General features: G+C 45.4%; 3 protein-coding genes across 4 annotated transcripts in view; 1 reads left to right on the plus strand and 2 right to left on the minus strand.

Annotated features, from left to right (window-relative positions):
- The window catches only part of PLIN1 (perilipin 1), a 28,841-nt gene extending 27,188 nt beyond the window's left edge, over positions 1–1,653 (minus strand). Inside the window, exon 1 of the mRNA XM_039257597.1 lies at positions 1,600–1,653. The gene's annotated coding sequence lies outside the window, so the exon portion shown is untranslated. The remainder of the gene's footprint in view (positions 1–1,599) is intronic.
- PEX11A (peroxisomal biogenesis factor 11 alpha) overlaps positions 1–1,780 on the minus strand; it is a 14,082-nt gene extending 12,302 nt beyond the window's left edge. Inside the window, exon 1 of the mRNA XM_039257608.1 lies at positions 1,600–1,780. Within this exon, the coding sequence (XP_039113539.1) occupies positions 1,600–1,655 (56 nt within the window). The 5' untranslated portion in view covers positions 1,656–1,780. The remainder of the gene's footprint in view (positions 1–1,599) is intronic.
- A 22-nt stretch (positions 1,781–1,802) lies between these two features.
- Positions 1,803–18,082, plus strand: part of WDR93 (WD repeat domain 93) — a 47,888-nt gene continuing 31,608 nt past the window's right edge. Inside the window, exons 1-4 of one of the 2 annotated variants that reach the window (XM_039257628.1) lie at positions 1,803–1,848; positions 10,326–10,673; positions 11,314–11,506; positions 13,347–13,411. In XM_039257628.1, coding sequence (XP_039113559.1) covers positions 10,368–10,673; positions 11,314–11,506; positions 13,347–13,411 — 564 coding nt within the window. In that variant the 5' untranslated portion in view covers positions 1,803–1,848; positions 10,326–10,367. The remainder of the gene's footprint in view (positions 1,849–10,325; positions 10,674–11,313; positions 11,507–13,346; positions 13,412–18,082) is intronic. The other variant, XM_039257619.1, reaches the window with a different exon arrangement.

The raw sequence follows: 18,082 nt of genomic DNA on the forward strand, positions 1-18,082 counted from the left end.
GGGAAGGGAGGAGGGCACTTTGGGGATGAGCACTGAGTGTTATGTGGAAACTAATTTGACAATAAACTATTTGTAAAAAAAACAAAAAAAAAAACAAAAAAAAAACAATAAAATTTACAGCAATGAAAGAGGCAAAAAATAAATAAATAAATAAATAAATAAATAAAAATTTCTTAAGAAACAGCGGTTCAGACCCTCCTGTCACCCAGAAAATAGGAAACACATCTTCCATATGAAAAATACCCTCCCTGTACTAAGGAAGTAAAAAGACCTCCTTATCACTAGAGAGAGGGGCTTTACAACAGAGAAAGCTGCAGAAACGAACCCAGTTACTTTTTTTCTAACCCTACTACCTCGGCCTAAATTATTTTTTTCTCTAATGTTTGTTTATTTTTGAGACAGAGACAAAGCATGAGCGGGGGAGGGACAGAGAGAGACACAGAGACACAGAATCCGAAGCGTGCTCCAGATTCCGAGAGGTCAACGCAGAGCCTGACGCACGGTTCGAACTCGTCAACCACGAGATCATGACCTAAGCCCAAGTTGGACGATCGATGAGCCACCCAGGCGCCGCCCTCAGCCTAAACTCTGTTTAGGATTCCCTCCTCAATGAAGCTCCCAAACACCTGCTTTCTTTATCTTGTCAATTCCTCAAATGTATTGTCTGTCTGTCTGTCTCAAATGTAGAAAAACTCCCTGCTTGGTCATTTCTTGTCAGTTCCCCATACCGGGGCCCAGGGCCGCAGTGCAAACACCCTTGGTTGTGGTTTGTTGTTGTTGCTGTTCTTTTCTCTTCTCCTCCTGTGAACCTGCTTTGTGTAAATTTAATTCTTTGTCTAGCTGAAGGACCTTGAGGGTAGAGGCAGAATTTTTCCTTCCCTACGACAGGACAATAGTGGAAGATAAATACAAGTTCTGTTTCTCCCTAAGCGTTTCATTGGGGATTTGAAACCACAGCCAACTGGCTGGCTTGCTTGGCCACAAATGCCAACCCAAAGTTCATCTTAAAAAATTCCTGGCCGGTGGGATGGGGGAGTGCTGGGTGGCTCGGTCCGTAAAGCTCCAACTTGGGACTTGGGCTCAGGTCACGATCTGTTTGTGGTTTCCAGCCCTGAGTTGGGGATTTGCGCTGACAGCTCGGAGCCCTGAGCCTGCTTCGGAGTCTGTGTCTCCCTCTCTCTCCGCCCCTCCCCTGCTTGTGCTCTCTCTCTCTCTCTCTCTCTCTCTCTCTCAAAAATAAACATTTTTTTAAAAAATCCTGGAGGGACACCTGGCTGGCTCAGTCGATGGGGCGGTGGACTCTTGATCCTGGGGTTGTGAGTTCGAACCCCACGGTGGGTGTAGAGATTACTTTATAAAAAAAAAAAAAGAAAGAAAGAAAAAAGAAAAAGAAAGAGGGTTGGTGGACTGGTCCACCACGGTCAGGGCCTGAGGGCTGCCGGGAGGAGGCTCCGCCGGGGTCCCGCAGAGTGCCGGCGGGGCCAGAGAGGGGCTCCAGAACCGAACTCCGTCCTGCCTCCGGCCACCGGGCGAGTCCCTCCTCCGGGGCCGAACGACACGGGACCCAGCTCGGGCAGCAGCCGCGGGCGCCTGACTCACCTGAAGAGTCGGTCCCGGCCCTGGGTCTGGTTGGTGAAGCGGGTGAAGGCATCCATGGCGCCCGGCCGAGACCACGTGTCGCCCCTGGCTCAGTCTCGAGTCCTTCTGGCTGTCGCCGGGTCCCCGCGGGATAGACCCAGTCTCCCCGCCTCCGCGGGGGCGGGGGCGCCTTCCGAACAGCGACTCGGAGGGCTTCCGGTGGGGGCCGGAAGTGGCGGTTACTAAGGCGACACCAAGCGGCAGGCCCAGGTGAGCGTAAGCTCGGCTTTAGGGCTTGGGTTCAGCCCTTTCCCGCGTGTCCCGGACACCCTTTGATATCTTGGGTCTTCTAGAGGGGGGCTCTGGGAGGCGGGGGGCCGTCTCCCCAGCCTCCGCCGTTCCTGGAGATCCTGGGAACTCAGGAAACCCATGTGGCATCCTGAATGCAGATTCCCCTGGGGTTTTGTTTGGGGACTTTGGGGCCTAATCATTTCCCACCTCTGTGCCTCGGTTTCCCTTGAGCAACAGCAGCTCCAGAGCTGGGGAAGGAAATGGTTAGAGCAGAGATAAGCCAGTTCGTGGCATGTGTTTCTGGCATGGAGAGCTGGGTAAAGTGAGAGAATTTTCTGTTAGGTTTATTGAGTAAGAAGATTGCTATTTGAGAAAGTCCTAGAAGGGCTAACGTGAACACAGTGGAGGCAGAAGTTAATGATGATGAAATTGCACCACTGAACGTTACTGAACGTTACTTTTATAGGGCCTGAGGATGTGGAATCCCACCCCTCCCATAGCAGTAATTTTATAAAATGTACCTCCTGTAATCAAAAAGTAAGGTGACCTATCTTTGTAATCTTTATTCCCTTCCCTCAGGTCTGCCCCTAACATTTGCAGGCCCCGAGGTAGGACTACAAATAGAGACCCATGTACCATATGTTAATTTTTTATTTTATTTTCATTATTATTTTTTTAAATATTTTATTTATTTCTAGGAGACAGAGAGAGAGACAGCGTGAGCAGGGGAGGGTCAGAGAGAGAGGGAGTCACAGACTGAAACAGGCTCGAGGCTCTGAGCTGGCAGTCAGCACAGAGCCTGACGCGGGGCTCGAACCCACGAACCGTGAGATCATGACCCAAGCGAAAGTCGGACGCTTAACCAACCAAACCACCCAGGCGCCCCTATTTTCATTATTTTTAAAGATTTTATTTTTTTAAATTAATTTATTTAAAGAGAGAGTAGGAGGGGCAGTGAGAGAGAATCCCAAGCAGGGCCCTGTGCTGTCAGTGCAGAGCCTGATGTGGGGCTCGATCTCACAAACAGATCATGGCCTGAGCTGAAATCAAGAGTCTAATGCTCAACCGACTGAGCCACCCAGGCACCCCAAAGATTTTTTTAAGTAATCTCTACTTGACCCCAAGATCAAGGCTCCTGTGCTCCACTGACTGAGCCAGCCAGGTGTCTCCCACATACCATATGTTTAAATATTTGGAAGTTTTGAGTCAAGGTAACCCAGTTGTCACATTAGATATGTTCTGTTCTTCTACCTTGTCAAATACACTTTCATGATGATAAGTTCAGTTATTCTTAGCAATAGCACTACTAGGAATGTATCCAAAGGATACGGGAGTACTATTCACAGGGGCACGTGCACCCCAATGTTTATAGGAGCGCTATCGACAATAGCCAAATTGTGGAAAGAGCCCAAATGTCCATCAACTGATGAATGGATAAAGAAGATGGGGTACATATACAGAATGGAATACTACTTGGGAATGAGAAAGAATGAAATATTGCCATTTGCAACAACTTGGATTGAACTGGAGGGTATTATGCTAAGTGAAATAAGTCAGTCAGAGGAAGACAGATATCACATGTTCTCACTCCTATGTGGAATTTGAGAAACTTAACAGAAGACCGTGGGGGAAGGGAAGGGGGAAAAGAGGTTTCAAACAGAGAGGAAGGGAGGCAAACCGTAAGAGAGTCTTAAATGCAGAAAACAAACAGTGGATTGGGGGAGGGCAGGGTAGATGGGAAAATGGCTGATGGGCATTGAGGAGGGCACTTGTTGGGATGAGCACTGGGTGTTGTATGTAAGCGATGAATCATGGGACTCTACTCCCAAAGCCAAGTGTACTTGTATACACTGTATATTAGCTAAACTTGACAATGAATTACATTAAAAAAAGAATCCTTGGGCTCCTTGGGATACCTGGAAACACAGCTGGAATACGGTACTGTGGGGAGAGCTGGCCCCCGGTCCTTGCCCACACCCCTTCTCTTCCCATTCCTGGCTCCCATCCACATCACTGGGAGGGACCCTGCATACAATGTGTGGATATTCCAAGCCACATCCAAGTTCTGCCCCTCCCCCTGCAAACAGCCATGCCTTGGCCATCTTTCAGGTCTAGGGGTGCACACATTAGCATCTGGGCCTGCCCTCAAGAGAAAGATGGGAAAGAGGTTTGTGCAGGCCTTGGCATCATCTGGGCAGTAAATTTCAGGGGTGTAGGTACCCTTGAACATGGTCCAGACTCCAGAAGGGTGCATCTAGCCTCTGGGTGGGGATAATCTCTTGGCCCCACAAATTATGCGTCCTTTTCAGAAGGAAGTGCTTGGAGGAGAGACAAAGTATTCTCTAAATGTATGTCCCAGGGCAGGGCGATACTGCAGGCAAATGTATTGAATGCTGCCTGTGTACTGACCACTGTGCTAAGCTCTCAGCCTAGGGTAAAATGTTAGCGGGGGACACAAGTATATAGTAAACACAACACAGTGATATGTTAGATGATAAAGATGAGCACAGGGTGCTTCTAAACACAGATCTATATATTTCCCATACCTATAATTCTGCCTTTTACAATATCAAAGTGAATCATGTAGTATGTAGCTTTTCCTATCTGATTCCTTTCACTTAACATAATCAGTAGTTTGTAATTTTTTGTCGTTAACTAGTATTTCATCGTATGGACCTACCGTAGTTCATTATCTTTGCACTCACTGAACTACATTTGTGTTGTTTCTAGTTTGGGGCAGTTATAAATAAAGCTGCAGTTAATATTTAAGTACAGATTTTCATATGAAACATAGGTTTTTCTCATGTAACATGTAGGAATGGAATTCCTGTATCATAGGACGAGTGGATGTTCAACTTTGTGAGAAATTGCCAGACTGTTTTCCAAGGTGGCTGCGCTATTTTGTATTCCCACTAAACGTGGGATATGACTGGGAGTTCATCTGTTTGCCTATTGATAAACATTTGGGTTGTTTCCAGTTTGGGGCTCCTACAAAGCCGTAATGAACATTCATGTACAAGCCTATGTGTGGATGTATGTCTTCAGTTCCTTTATATCACCCCTAAGAGTGGAATGACTGGCTATAGTGGTAACTTTTTAAGAAGTTGCTAGACTGTTTTCCAAACTGATTGTACCATTTTACCTTCCCAACAGTAGTTGGAAGAGTTCTGGGTCGGGGCGCCTGGGTGGCTTAGACGGTTGAGCGTCCAACTTTCGCTTAGGTCATGATCTCGCGGTTCGTGGGTTCGAGCCCCGCGTCAGGCTCTGTGCTGACTGCCAGCTCAGAGCCTGGAGCCTGTTTCAGTCTGTGACTCCCTCCCTCTCTGACCCTCCCCTGCTCACGCTGTCTCTCTCTCTCTCTCCTAGAAACATAGAAATAAATAAAATAAAATAAAATAAAAACATTAAAAAAAAAAGAGTTCTGGGTCCTTTACATCCTTGACAAGGCTTGGTGTGATCTTTTTAGGCATCCTAATACACATGTATTGTGCTTGTAATTTCCATTTCACTAACTAATGGAATTAGTGGAGTTCTCTTCATGTCCCATGTGCCATCGGTATATCTTCTTTAGGTAAGTGTACAAATCTTTGGCCCACTTGAAAAAATTGGGTCATTTCTTATTACTTAGTTTTAAGAATGTGCAAAATATTCTGGACACAAGTGATTTATCATATATATGACCTGCCACCATTTTCTCCCAGACTGTGAACTATCTTTTATTCTCTGAATGGTGGTTTTTGAAAAGCATACACTTATTTTGGAAAGGTTTAAGGTACCCATTTCTTCTTTTATGGATTGTGCTTCAATGTCATATCTAAGAAATTTTTGTCTAACTGAAGATTGCAAAGGTTTTCTCCCGTATTTTCTTCTAGAAGCTATATAGTTGTAAATTTTACATTTTGGTCTATGATCTACTTTGAATTTTTGCATATGCTGCAAGGTATAGATCAGAGTTCACTTTCCTTTTCATGTGGATATTGAATTGCTGCAGCATTATTTATTGGAAAAAAAGTTATCCTTTTCCCACAGAATTATCTTTGCTTTGTCAAACATAAGCTGCCCGTGCATATGTGAGTCTAATTCTGGACTCTCTATTTGGTTTTACTGATCTATTTGTGTAGCTTGGTGCCAATACCACACTGTGTTGATTACTATAGTTTTATAATAGTCTTGAAATAGGTAGTGTTAGTCCTCTAATTCTGTCCTTCTTTTTCTAAGTTATTTTGGCTATTCTAGGTACTTTGCATAGCCATATGAATTATAAAATGAGCATCTTAATTTCTTAAAAAAAAAAAAAAAAAGGCCAGCTGGACTATCATAGGGATTGTGTTGAATTTTAGATTTGGGAAGAACGGACATCTTAACAAAATTGAGTCTTCCAACCCACAAACAAGGTATCTCAATCCATTCACTTAGGTCTTCTTTAATTTCTCTCAGCAATATTTTACAGCTTTCCATGCACAGGTTTTATACAACGTTTGTCAGATTTATCCCCATTTCAGTTTTGATACTATTAGAGTAGTATTTTTAAATTTCAGCTTTTGATTTTTGTTGCCAGTATACAGAAATACAGTAGGTTTTTCTATATTGAACTTATATCCTGCAACTTTGCCAACCTCATTTACGAGTTTTAGTAGATTTCATTAGATTTCCTATATAGATCATTGTATTATATAGGAATGAAGACAGCTTTACATCTTCCTTTCTGATCTGGATAAAACAGCTTCATCGTCCCCCAAAACTCCCGCATGCTATCCTTTTTTAATTATATCCTCCCTCCACCTATAACTCCCAGCATCTACTGATCTGTCCCCTGTTACTCATTTTGCGTTTTCTAGAAATGCCATATAAATAGAATCACTGCACATAAATTTTGAGACTGGTTTCTCTCACTGAGCATAATGCCTTTGAGATTCATCCATATTTGTGTGCATATCAGTAATTTTTTACTTTTTATTACCAAGTAGTGTTCCATTATGTGGATACACCACTATTAATTTATCCACTTACCCAGTGAAGGCTACTTGGATTGTTTTGGATTTTTGGCAATTATAAACAGAGCCACTATAGACATTTGTGTACAGGCTTATGTGTGAGTCTAAGCTTTCATACTCCTAGAGTGGATACCCAGGAGTACATTTGCTGTGTCACATATAAATACGTGTTTAATTTCATAAGAAACTGCCAAATCCTTTTCCAGGGTGGGTATCATTTTTTATTCCTGTCCATTTGCTCTGCATCTTCATTAGTATTGCCAATATTTTGATTTTTATTTTAGCCATTCTAACAGGTATGTAGTAGTGGTCCATAAATTATTAGGAAGTGTGTTATTTTTGAAGTTTTGTATCTTTCTAAATACCTTTCTGTTACTTCTAAAATACTTCTGAGTGGTCAGAAAACAGTTTGTATGACTTGAGTACTTTTAAATTTATTAAGACTTGGCTTATAGACCAGAAGACGACTTGTCTTGGTAAATATTTCATGTGTACTTAAAAAAGAAGTGGTGGGGCGCCTGGGTGGCTCAGTCGGTTGAGTGTCTGACTTCGGCTCAGGTCATGATCTCACAGTTCATGGGTTCGAGCCCCGCGTCGGGCTCTGTGCTGACAGCCAGCTCAGAGCCTGGAGCTGCTTCGGATTCTGTGTGTCCCTCTCTCTCTGACCCTCCCCTGCTCACACTGTCTCTCTCTCTCTCTCAGAAATAAACATTTAAAAAAAGAAAAAGAAGAAGCAGTATACTGCTGTTGTTGGGTAGAGTGTTCTAGAACAGTGCTCCACTGCCCTCTCACTGGTGCTTTCCTTCAGGAAATCTGCTGCTGTCCTTTATTTTGTTTCTATACTTATGTCTTCGCCCCCTCCCCCCCCCCCCCCACCGGCTGCTTTTCAAAATTTGTCTTTATCACATCTTTAGTTTTGATCACGATGTGACTTGGTATACATTTCTTCATGTTTTGTTTCCTCAGGACTTGTTTTTCTTCGTGGATCTGTGAGTTTATAGTTTTCATCAAACTTAGAAATATTTTGCCTATTTCTACAGATTTTTTTTGTCTCTTCCCTCCTTTGGGGATTTCAACCACACATATTAGGCTACTTCAGGTACTCCCACACCTCACTTTATTTTTTTTTTCTCTCTCTGTTTCATTTTATTTCTATTGCTGTATCTTTAGATACACTAATCTTCTGTCCATCTCATTTGTTTTGCTCTGAAAGCTTGTGATTAAGCTAATCAAATGTGTTCTTCATCTCAGACATTATAGTTTTCATCTCTAAAAGTTCAGTTTGGGTTACTTTGTATCTTCCACATCCCTGCTTCACCTTTCCTCTTGGTTTTTGAACATGTGGATTATAAATATATATAAATATATATTATATATATATAACAGTTATAAACTTTTTTTGGTCTGCTAATCTAATAGCTATGTTGATTATGAGTCAGCTTTTATTAATTGATTTTTCTCTTTATTATGGCTGTGTTTTCTTGCCTCTGCATGCCAGGTAATTTTTTAAAATAAAAAAATTTTTAATGTGTATTTATTCTTGAGGGACAGACAAAGTATGAGTGGTGGAGGGCTAGAGAGAAAGAGACACAGAATCAGAAGCAGGCTCTAGGCTCTGAGCTGTCAACACAGAGTCCCATGTGGGGCTTCAACTCACAAGCGGGGACATCATGACCTGAGCTGAAGTTGGATGCTTAACCGACTGAGCCACCCAGACGCCCCAATGTTTATTCTTTTTCGAGAGAGAGAGAGAGAGAGAGAGAGAGAGACAAAGCATGAGCCGGGGAGGGGTAGAGACAGAGGGAGACAGAGTCCGAAGCAGACTGCAGGCTCTGAGCTGTTAGAACAGAGCCAAACACGGGGCTCAAACTCACAACCGTGAGATCATGACCTGAGCCGAAATCTGACGCTTAACCGACTGAGCCACCCAGGCACCCCAGGTTATTTTTTTTTATTGGGTCCCAGATATTTCCTTCATTGGATGCTGGATATTTCTGTATTCCTATAAATATTCCTGAGCTCTGCTTTGGTATGCAGTTAAGTTACTTAGCAATAGTTTGATCTTGTAACTTCTTTTTTCCTTTTAATTTTTTTAAAATGTTTATTTATTTTTGAGAGAGAGAGAGAAAGAGAGAGATAGGGGCAGACTGCAAGCAGGGGAGGGGCAGAGAGAGAGGGAGAGACAGAATCAGAAGCAGGTTCCAGGCTCTGAGCTGTCAGCCCAGAGCCCAATGTAGGGCTCAAACCTACACACTGTGAGATCATGACCTGAGCCAAAGTCGGACACTTAACTGACTAGCCACCCAGGCACTCCTGATCTGGTAACTTCTAAGATTTGAGGGCTAATTTTCCCCGCTACTTGGCAAGACTCTTCTGAGCACTCCACCTAAAGTTTGTGAATTATGAAGCTTTCCATTCTCTCTGCCGGAAACAGGCATTATTCCCGACCCTGTGGGAGCTCAGGTTACTGGTCTACCAATTATTTCAGGTGGTTCTTTTTCTCATATTCAGACAGCTAGCTCCTCTACCCATGAGCCGGGAACAGCACAGGTGTGCCCTAGCAGGTGAGGAAAGATTGACGGCAGCAAGTTTTTACAAGATTTCCACAGCCCCCAGCGCTTTGACAGTGCAGGACCCCGCGTGCTACATTAAATGCCTTCATTTAACTACAATATCTGAAAGCCTTTTTAAATAATCTGTACAGTTCTGAGTTTTATAAAGTACCGATTACTTCTTCCTTTCCACGAATGGAAACATGATGCCCACACACAGTCTGGAGCCAGTAACCTTATACTATTTCTGTGAGTGTTGAATAATTTTTATTTTGTGAGGATTTTGTGTTGTTTTCATCAGTTTTCAAGTCTCAAACATTTCTGTGCCCCTAGCAAAATCTCACGGTCCCTGGGCCCACAGTGCTTACAGGACTCATGGTGGGCAGCAGCGGGCCTAGAGAGAAAGGAGCAAATGAGGCAGCAGGGAATAATTGAAGTGCTCCCCAGCATCTGGTCGGAGGCGGGGGAAAGGAAGGAGAGCGGACGCGGCTCACCCCCCAGCTGGCCTGGGCACAGCCATGTGCAGAGATGGGGGAGGTAGGAGAATTTAGGAGGAAGGTTGACGTCTAGTTGGGACAGAAATAGACACTTTCTTAGCAGGAGATGGAGAAGGGTGACCAGGATACCAGATTCCTCTCCCCGCACCATACTGCGCACACATCATCTTGGGCTGGCCTGGAAGATGCGACTTGTCCATGCCCGTTTCTGCTGCTGTCCTTACTCATATGAAGAGCATATAACCACACGCACATGATATCCATACGAACAGAGTCCTGTGACAAATAAGAAAGTGCCCGTCTCTAGAATAAACAGTCCCCATGGGCCCGTTTCAGCGCTAGAAAGGATGATGTGCTATCTTCTGGTAACTTCCCCTGTTTCTCAAAGTACCTTTGCTTGCTCTCTTTATCAGCTTTTCAGAGTTTCAGAGAAGTTTCTGGTGCCAGCTTCTGCCATGTCTTCCCCCAAAGGAAGTAAAGGCCGTAAGATAAAGCTCTCCAGCTTCGTCCAAAAGGTACCGCTGGAGGTGCCGTCCCCGGCAGAGCATGACTGGCCTAAGGACGACGAAGAGGATTTTGCCTTCAAAGATTCAGAGCAGGAGCTGGACTTCCTGCCTCAGCCTTACCGAATGATCAACAAGATGGTGAACCTGCTCTTTGACCAGACTTGGGAAGTGATCATGAGGAAGGATGTGGTGAGGGAAGCAGAGCAGGGCCAGGCCCCGCTTGCCACCAGCTTCCCTCCGCTCATAGAAAGCAAGGTATGGGGCCGCTGACCAGGAGACCCTGCTTCCCAGCCGAAGGCTAATAAATGAAAACGTCTGATCCGGGGAAGGAACTCCTCTGAGAAACCTTCATTCGATACGGCAGGGGCATTTTTGAAAGATTACAAGCATGCTGTCGTTGATGAAAATGGATCTCATAATTGCCCCAGGGGGGGAATGGGCGTTCTGGCTAGCTGAAGATTGTACGGAAAGTCTTCCATATTCTGTTGTTATTTAAGAATATCTCTGAACGTATTCATCACCCTCTTGCTTGATGGTTGAGAATCTGCCAGTGCCTCGGCTATAGCTCTTTCTGCAGAGTTCTAGATGAAAAAAAGTACAGGCAATGGGGCCACGTGTCCACTCCTTGGAGGGCTCGTGGTCAGGGTTAGTGTTGTGAATGTGTACTTGTTTTCCACTTACTTGTTTTCCCCAGCTCCTTTCCCCTAAAAGTAAATGCAACGACTGTCTGGATGCTTGGGCAAGATATTTAGATGAGCACTATTTGGGGCGATATTCTATCCAGGAAGGGCACGCATGCCTCTTTGGAAAGTCAGCTCATATTCTTGCAGATGGGGGCGTGGGCAGCTGAAAATCATTCCTTTTTTTTTTTTTTTTTCTGTTTTTGTTTTCCCAGCTCAACAAAATGCCAAACTGTATGGCTGTTTCCCAAGACTATGTGTTCATTGGAGGAGCCAAAGGGTTCTCCATCTATAATCTGTATGATGCTAAACGGCTATACGTCTGGGAGAAACTTAAGGTTGACGTCACTTCCATCTGGGCTGCAGATTTGGGGAATGAAATACTTATTGCTCCCGTGGATGAAATGGGTACTTGTTCTTTTTATTTATTTTTTTTAGCCTAATTTATAGGTATCTATAGACTGTTCAACTAAATCTCCTTTCCTGGTAGCGGTGAGGCCAGACATGGCGAGTTCTCCCTGGCCACGTAGCATGAACTAATGCCTACAGAATAGGATGGCGTGCCAAGCACTATTCTAACGTTACACATAGCTTGGCCCATTTAACTCTCGCAACAGCCATAGGAGGTAAGAACAGTTTATTATCCCTGTTTTCCACAAGAGGCATCTGAGGCATCGAGGTTAAAGAACTCACTGGAGGTAATGTAGAAGGCAAAGGGTACAGGCAGGATTTGAACCAGCCACCGTGGACCCAGAGTCCCCACCCCTTGGGTGCTCAGAAATCTCACTGCCCCTAGAAACCAGGGATTGTTTCAGCCAGAGGGTGAACCCGGCCTTCCTGAGGACTGTCATATATGGAGCCATAGCCAGGGTCCCGGGGAATCCTGTTTCCGCAGGAGAGTGACCTGACCAGACTGGCATTTTAGGAAGGACACCATGGTAGGAGTCTGAAAAATCAAAATGAGAGGCAGAGACAGGGTCGTGCAGGAGTCTGCTGGTCCAGGGTTGCGATTCTCTACTATTCCCAAGTGAACCCATCTTTTGCTGGTTAAAAAAAAATAGTAATAGTAAAAGGCAGGGAGGGACCCAAGAACTGCCGCATTCATCGAAGAGGGAAACTATGAAGGTCTGAACCAAGGCAAAGGCTGGTAAAGCGACAGGAAAAATGGTGCTGTGGTCATGTAAGTATCCGTTGGGGAAGTGAGGCGAGGGATATATGGCAACTCTGTACTCTTTTTGCAACTTTTCTTTAGGCCTAAATTAGTTCAAAATAAAAAGTTTAGGGGCGCCTGGGTGGCTTAGTCGGTTAAGCGTCCGACTTTCGCTTAGGTCATGATCTTGCGGTTCGTGGGTTCGAGCCCCGCGTCAGGCTCTGTGCTGACTGCCAGCTCAGAGCCTGGAGCCTGTTTCAGTCTGTGACTCCCTCTCTCTCTGACCCTCCCCTGCTCACGCTGTCTCTCCTAGAAATAAATAAAACATTAAAAAAAAAAAAGAAACAAAATAAAAAGTTTAAGGAATGAAAAGGTAAACGTAATGGGAAAACTCAAGAAGAGCAGTAGAATACGCACATGGGGTAGGAGAGCGGGGATGTGAGTGGGGAAGTGAGAAAAATGACTCCTCCTCCCTGCCTTGGATAATGGGGTGGACGAGGGTGCCATTCCTTGACAGCAGGAGAATAAGGCCTCAGTGGTCTGGGTTGAAGAATTCCATCTGAGCACGCGCAGCCTTGGAGCAGCAAGAGGGGAATGTTATATTCAGGAGGAGTGTGGCCAAAAGATTCGATCACGTCTATCGCACTGCATTACGTCTGCTGGGTTTCACCTCCGTGTGACCCTCAGTGCAATGCACTTGAAGGCAGAGCGTGCCCCCGCTGTCCCCGGCACATATGTGGTCATGGAGCAGACATCCCTCAGATGCTTATCGGGTTGAGTTAGACCTGCTTGCACAGTGGGCCCTGTGCCTTTGCCCTTCTGGATTATGGGTGCTGGGGCAAGTTATGGGTGTCTTCCAGAGGCTTCCAGGACAAGAGGAGAGGCCAGGGTAGGCAGGGAGGACCCAGGAGGGAGAAGAGCCTGAACATGTCAGGAGAGGGGTGGGGGAAGGCAGGGAGACTGGGATCAGCATGGGCTGTGGAGGGGCTGGGAGGAGGCCGAAGAACCCGTGAGCGTACGATGATGATTCAGAAAGTCAGATATAAAATCCCACTTCTTCCCCGACTCATTGGTCTGTCACTGATTTTTCTGTTTCAGGTATTGCTAGACTGTTTTATTTTTATAAGGATGGTCTTTTCCTAATCAAAGCCATCAATGAAGTGGTAAGTTCCTGTTCTTTTACCTATAGCTGGGCTAAGAGCTGTAGCAGATGAAATTTACTTTCAATATGGAGGTGATGACGTATGTCCTAGAGTAGAAAGATAGCCACTCTCTGGACAGAGCGCCTCCTCCAAGAGATCTGATTAAAAGATGCCCCCCATCTGAGGGTACATGCTGAATGCCTCGGATTCATTTACTATGTTGTCCAGAGAAGAAGATACTAGGGACTCCAATCCAGATTGAGCACCAGACCAATATATGCAACAACTACTTACAAGTCCTAAATATTCCAGGCTGCTTCGCATCCTGTCCCTCTGCTGGGAGTGTTCTCCTTGCCTCCCTCCCTATCATGTGCACCTGTTAAATCTCCCTTCTTCCTTACATTTCCTCCGAGACCAGCTCAGATATATCCTCCTCTGAGATACCTTCCCTCATATGCCCAGAGGACCGGTCTCTCCCTCCTCTGTCCACCCCCATACAGCACGACTTTCTCCACCCTCCATACCCGTTTGTTTGTATGACTGCTTCTTCTCTCGGACATAACCTTCCTGAGGGCAGGGGACACTATTCACCCATGGGTCCCTTGCCCCTAGCATACTGCCTCTATACGGTGGGTTCTCGGAAAGTGTTTAGTGACTCAGTGAACCCACTGTAAATTTTTTATTGCAGTTTGTCTTGTAAAAAATACAATTGATGGTCATCAAAGCAAGTGAGAGGGGAAGAGAAAGTATTTTCAACAAACGATGCTGGAATGCTAGATTAACAAGTGGGAGGGATCAGTACAGAACTCGCTTTTGATCCTCTCTTACCCCCAACCCCTACCCCTTCCCTGCTTACACTCTCTCTCAAAAATAAAATTAAACATTAAAAAAAACAACACACAAGTGGGAGGGAAAATGAACCTCAGCTCTACTTTATACCATTTGTAAGAATTAATTTGAGGGGTGCCTGGGTGGTTTATGTTGGTTGAGCGTCTGACTTCAACTCTGGTCATGATCTCATGGTTTGTGGGTTCAAGCCCTGAGTCGGGCTCTGCACTGACAGCTCAGAGCCTGGAGCCTACTTCTGATTCTTTCTCTCTCTCTCTCTGCCCCTCCCCTGCTTGTGTGCATGCGTGCTCACTCTCTCTCTCTCAAAAGTATAGAAATAAACATTTAAAAAAGAATTAATTTGAGATGGATCATAGGTCTAAATGTAAAGTTTTCTTGAAGAAAACACAAGAAAATATATTTGCTACAGTATTTCTTAGGATATGAAGAGCACTGACTATAAAAGAAAAATTTGGTACTGGACTTCACCAAAGTTAAAAACGTATTTTCACACCAAACGTAAAAATTAACTTGAAATGGGTTGTATGTCTATGTGTAAAATCTAAAATCATTAAACTTCTAGAAGAAAACATAGGAGAATGTCTTGTGACCCAGGATTAGGCCAAAAGGTTTTAGCTGCAACATCAAAAGCACAATCCATACAGGAAAAAAGGGGTAAATTGGACTCCATCTAAATGTAAAACTTCTGAAAATGACGCTGGTAAAAGAATAAGAAGACAAGCGATAGACTGAGAGAAAAGAATTGTAAATCACAGATCTGATAAATGACTTGTATCCAGAACATGTGATCAACTCTCAAAACACAAACCCAAAACTAAGGGAATAAACAACCCAGTTTTTAAAATGGGCAAAGGATTTGAAAAGGGAAGACAGCAGGCCAGAGAAGATATACAGAAAGACAAGAAGATGCTCAGCATCCTTAGTCATTAGTGAAATGCAGGTCAAGATCATGGTGACCTACCACTGTGCATGTATGAGAATGTCTAAAATTAAAAAGACTGACCATGCCAAGTGCTGGCAGAGACCCAGAACAGCTGGAACTCTCAGGCACCGCTGGCGGTAAAGTATAAGGGTACAATCGTTGTGGCAGGTTTTGTTTTCGTTTTTAATTTTTTAATTTACTTAAGTAATCTCTACACCCAGCGTTGGGCTGAAACTCACAACCCCAAGATCAAGAGTTGCGTGCTCCTCTGCCTGAGCCAGTCAGCGCCCCTCTCGCAGTCTTTTTGAAAAGTTAAACATACACCTACCATACAATCCAGGCATCCCACTCCTTGATATTTACACAGGAGAAATAAGAGCATATTTCCATACAAATACATGCACATGAATGTTTATAAGCAGCTCTGTGTGTAATAGCCAAAACCCAGAAATCCTCCACTAGCATGTGAGTGGATAGGTAAACTGCGGTACGCTCACACAGTGGAATGAACTATTGATACTAAGGCACAGAACAATGTGGATACAATCTAATGTAGTGACGGAGAACATCAGTTTTTGCCTGGGGCAGCGTGGGAGGACAGTGGAGGGGATGACTCCCAAGGGCAGGGGGAACCTTTTGGGGGTGACGGATATGTTCACGGTCTTGTGATGGTTTCAAGGGATATACATACGTCAGAGCATCAACATGGGTAGTTAGGGGGCACCTGGGTGGCTCAGTTGGTTAAGCATCATGATCTCACAGCTCGTGAGTTGGAGCCCCGCGTCCGGCTCTGTGCTCACAGCTCAGAGCCTGGAGCCTGCTTTGGATTCTGTGTCTTCCTCTTTCTCTGCCCCTCACCTTTCGTGCTCTGTCTCTCTCTCTTTCTCTCAAAAATAAATAAACATCAACCATGTGTAGTTGGGATATGTTATTATAGTCCTAATAAAGCTGTTTAAAGAATTAAAACTTCTCATCAAAAGATGTTATTAGAGTTCACTCTGTCGCAGGAACTTACTGGAGCCCTGGGAGCCTTGGGCAGCCCCCCCGCCCCCCACCGCTGCCGGAGCCACCCCAGTGACCCTCACTCCCCAGGAGGAGCCACCACTGTCACAGCTGTCCCCAGCCGGCATGAGCACAATCCCAAACAGCGAGGCAGAGGCCCCTGCCCACACCACCTGCCGTGTCGCGGGGAGCGCTGGCACCTGCTGCCGGGGACAAGGAGGTCATGGCAACGACGGTTTGGGGAACAGGCAGATGGTACCATATGGAGAACGGACATGGTTTCGTCAGCAGGAAGGACACCAAGGAGGATGTACTGGACAGCGGATTGCTGTAAAGAGTGACCCCAGGAAGGGGCCTTTCGGTGCAGGAGCTGGCGAGACTGGTGGACTTTGATGCCGTTGGAGGAGGGCGTGTGTCCAGGCGGCAGGAGCTGAGGCCCTGGTGGGGTTCGGCACAGGATAGCGCGTCTGCAGCGGAACACAGCCGCTGTGAACGCTGTCCCCTCTACGGCTAAGCCTCCATGCGATCACCAGCGGGATTCCCGCCTAGTGAGAGTGGGGGAAGGAATGAGGGGTCAGAGGGTGCCCCTGAAGGTCAGGCCCCGCAGCACTGGGCCTGGCGCAGGCAAGCCCCCCGCTGCGTACACACAGAGACCCCCGCAGGCACCCACCACACCGCACCAACCCTCCTGTGCGGGGAGAATGGACAGAGGGGGCTGACGAGCAGGGCGCAGAACCAGGTAGACCAGTGAGAGAGCCTGTGCTGGGGGAAAATCAAGGAGATGGGAGCCGAGGTCAGCAGCCACTTCAACCCCGCAACTTATATTACTGATGCAAATGCCCAAAAAACCTAAGCCGTAAGATGGCAAAGGGACAAAAGCAGCCGAGAAGTCAGGTGAGACTTCCTGGTTCCCAAGGCCGAGCAGGTCGGGCCTGAGTAAATACAGGCTTACAACCTATTCCACCACCCCCTTCAGTCCTCTGACAGGCGTGATCGGGGGAAAATAAACTACCTGGACCACACCAAGATAAAAGGCTTCTGCAAGGTGAAGGAAACCTTCAACAAAATGACAAGGCAACCTACAGAATGGGAGAAGATATCTGCAAATGATACACCTGATAAAGAGTTAGGATCCAAACTATACAAAGCACTGATACAACTCAACACCCAAAAACCAAATAATCCAATTAAAAAATGGGCAACAGACATGAACAGACATTTCTCTAAAGAAGACATCTAGATGGCCAATAGACACATGAAAAGATGCTCAACATGACTCATCATCAGGGAAAGGCAAGTCAGAACCACAATGAGATATCGCCGCATACCTCTCAGGACGGCTAGACTCAAAAGGACAGGAATAACAAGTATTAGCGAGGATGTGGAGAAAAAAGAACCCTCCTGCAATATTGTTGGGAATACCAACTGGTACAGCCACTCTGGAAAACAGTGTGGAGGTGCCTCAGAAAATTAAAAATAGAACTACCAAATGATCCAGTAATTCCACTTGTAGGGATTTAACCAAAGAAAATGAAAACACTAAAGATAGATGTACCTCTCTGTGTCTACTGCAGCAATATTTAAAGTAGCTAAAGTATGGAAGCAACCCAAGGGTCCATAGACTGATGAATGGATACAAAAGATGTAATACACACGTGCGCGCGCGCGCGCACACACACACACACACACACACACACACACACAATTATTCAGCCATGTAAAGAGAACGAAATCCTATCATTTGCAACAACATGGATGGAGCTAGAGAGTATTATGCAAAACAAGATGAAAGACAAATACCATATGATTTTGCTCATATGTGGAATTAAGAAAAAAAAAAGAAGAAACAGACTCTTAAATACAGAGAAGTGATCGGTGGTTGCCAGAGGGGAGGTGACTGGCGGGTGGGGGAAACAGAA

Source organism: Hyaena hyaena, unplaced genomic scaffold (genome assembly GCF_003009895.1).
Source record: "Hyaena hyaena isolate Hyena2069 unplaced genomic scaffold, ASM300989v1 scaffold_13, whole genome shotgun sequence".
Lineage (NCBI taxonomy): Eukaryota > Metazoa > Chordata > Mammalia > Carnivora > Hyaenidae > Hyaena > Hyaena hyaena.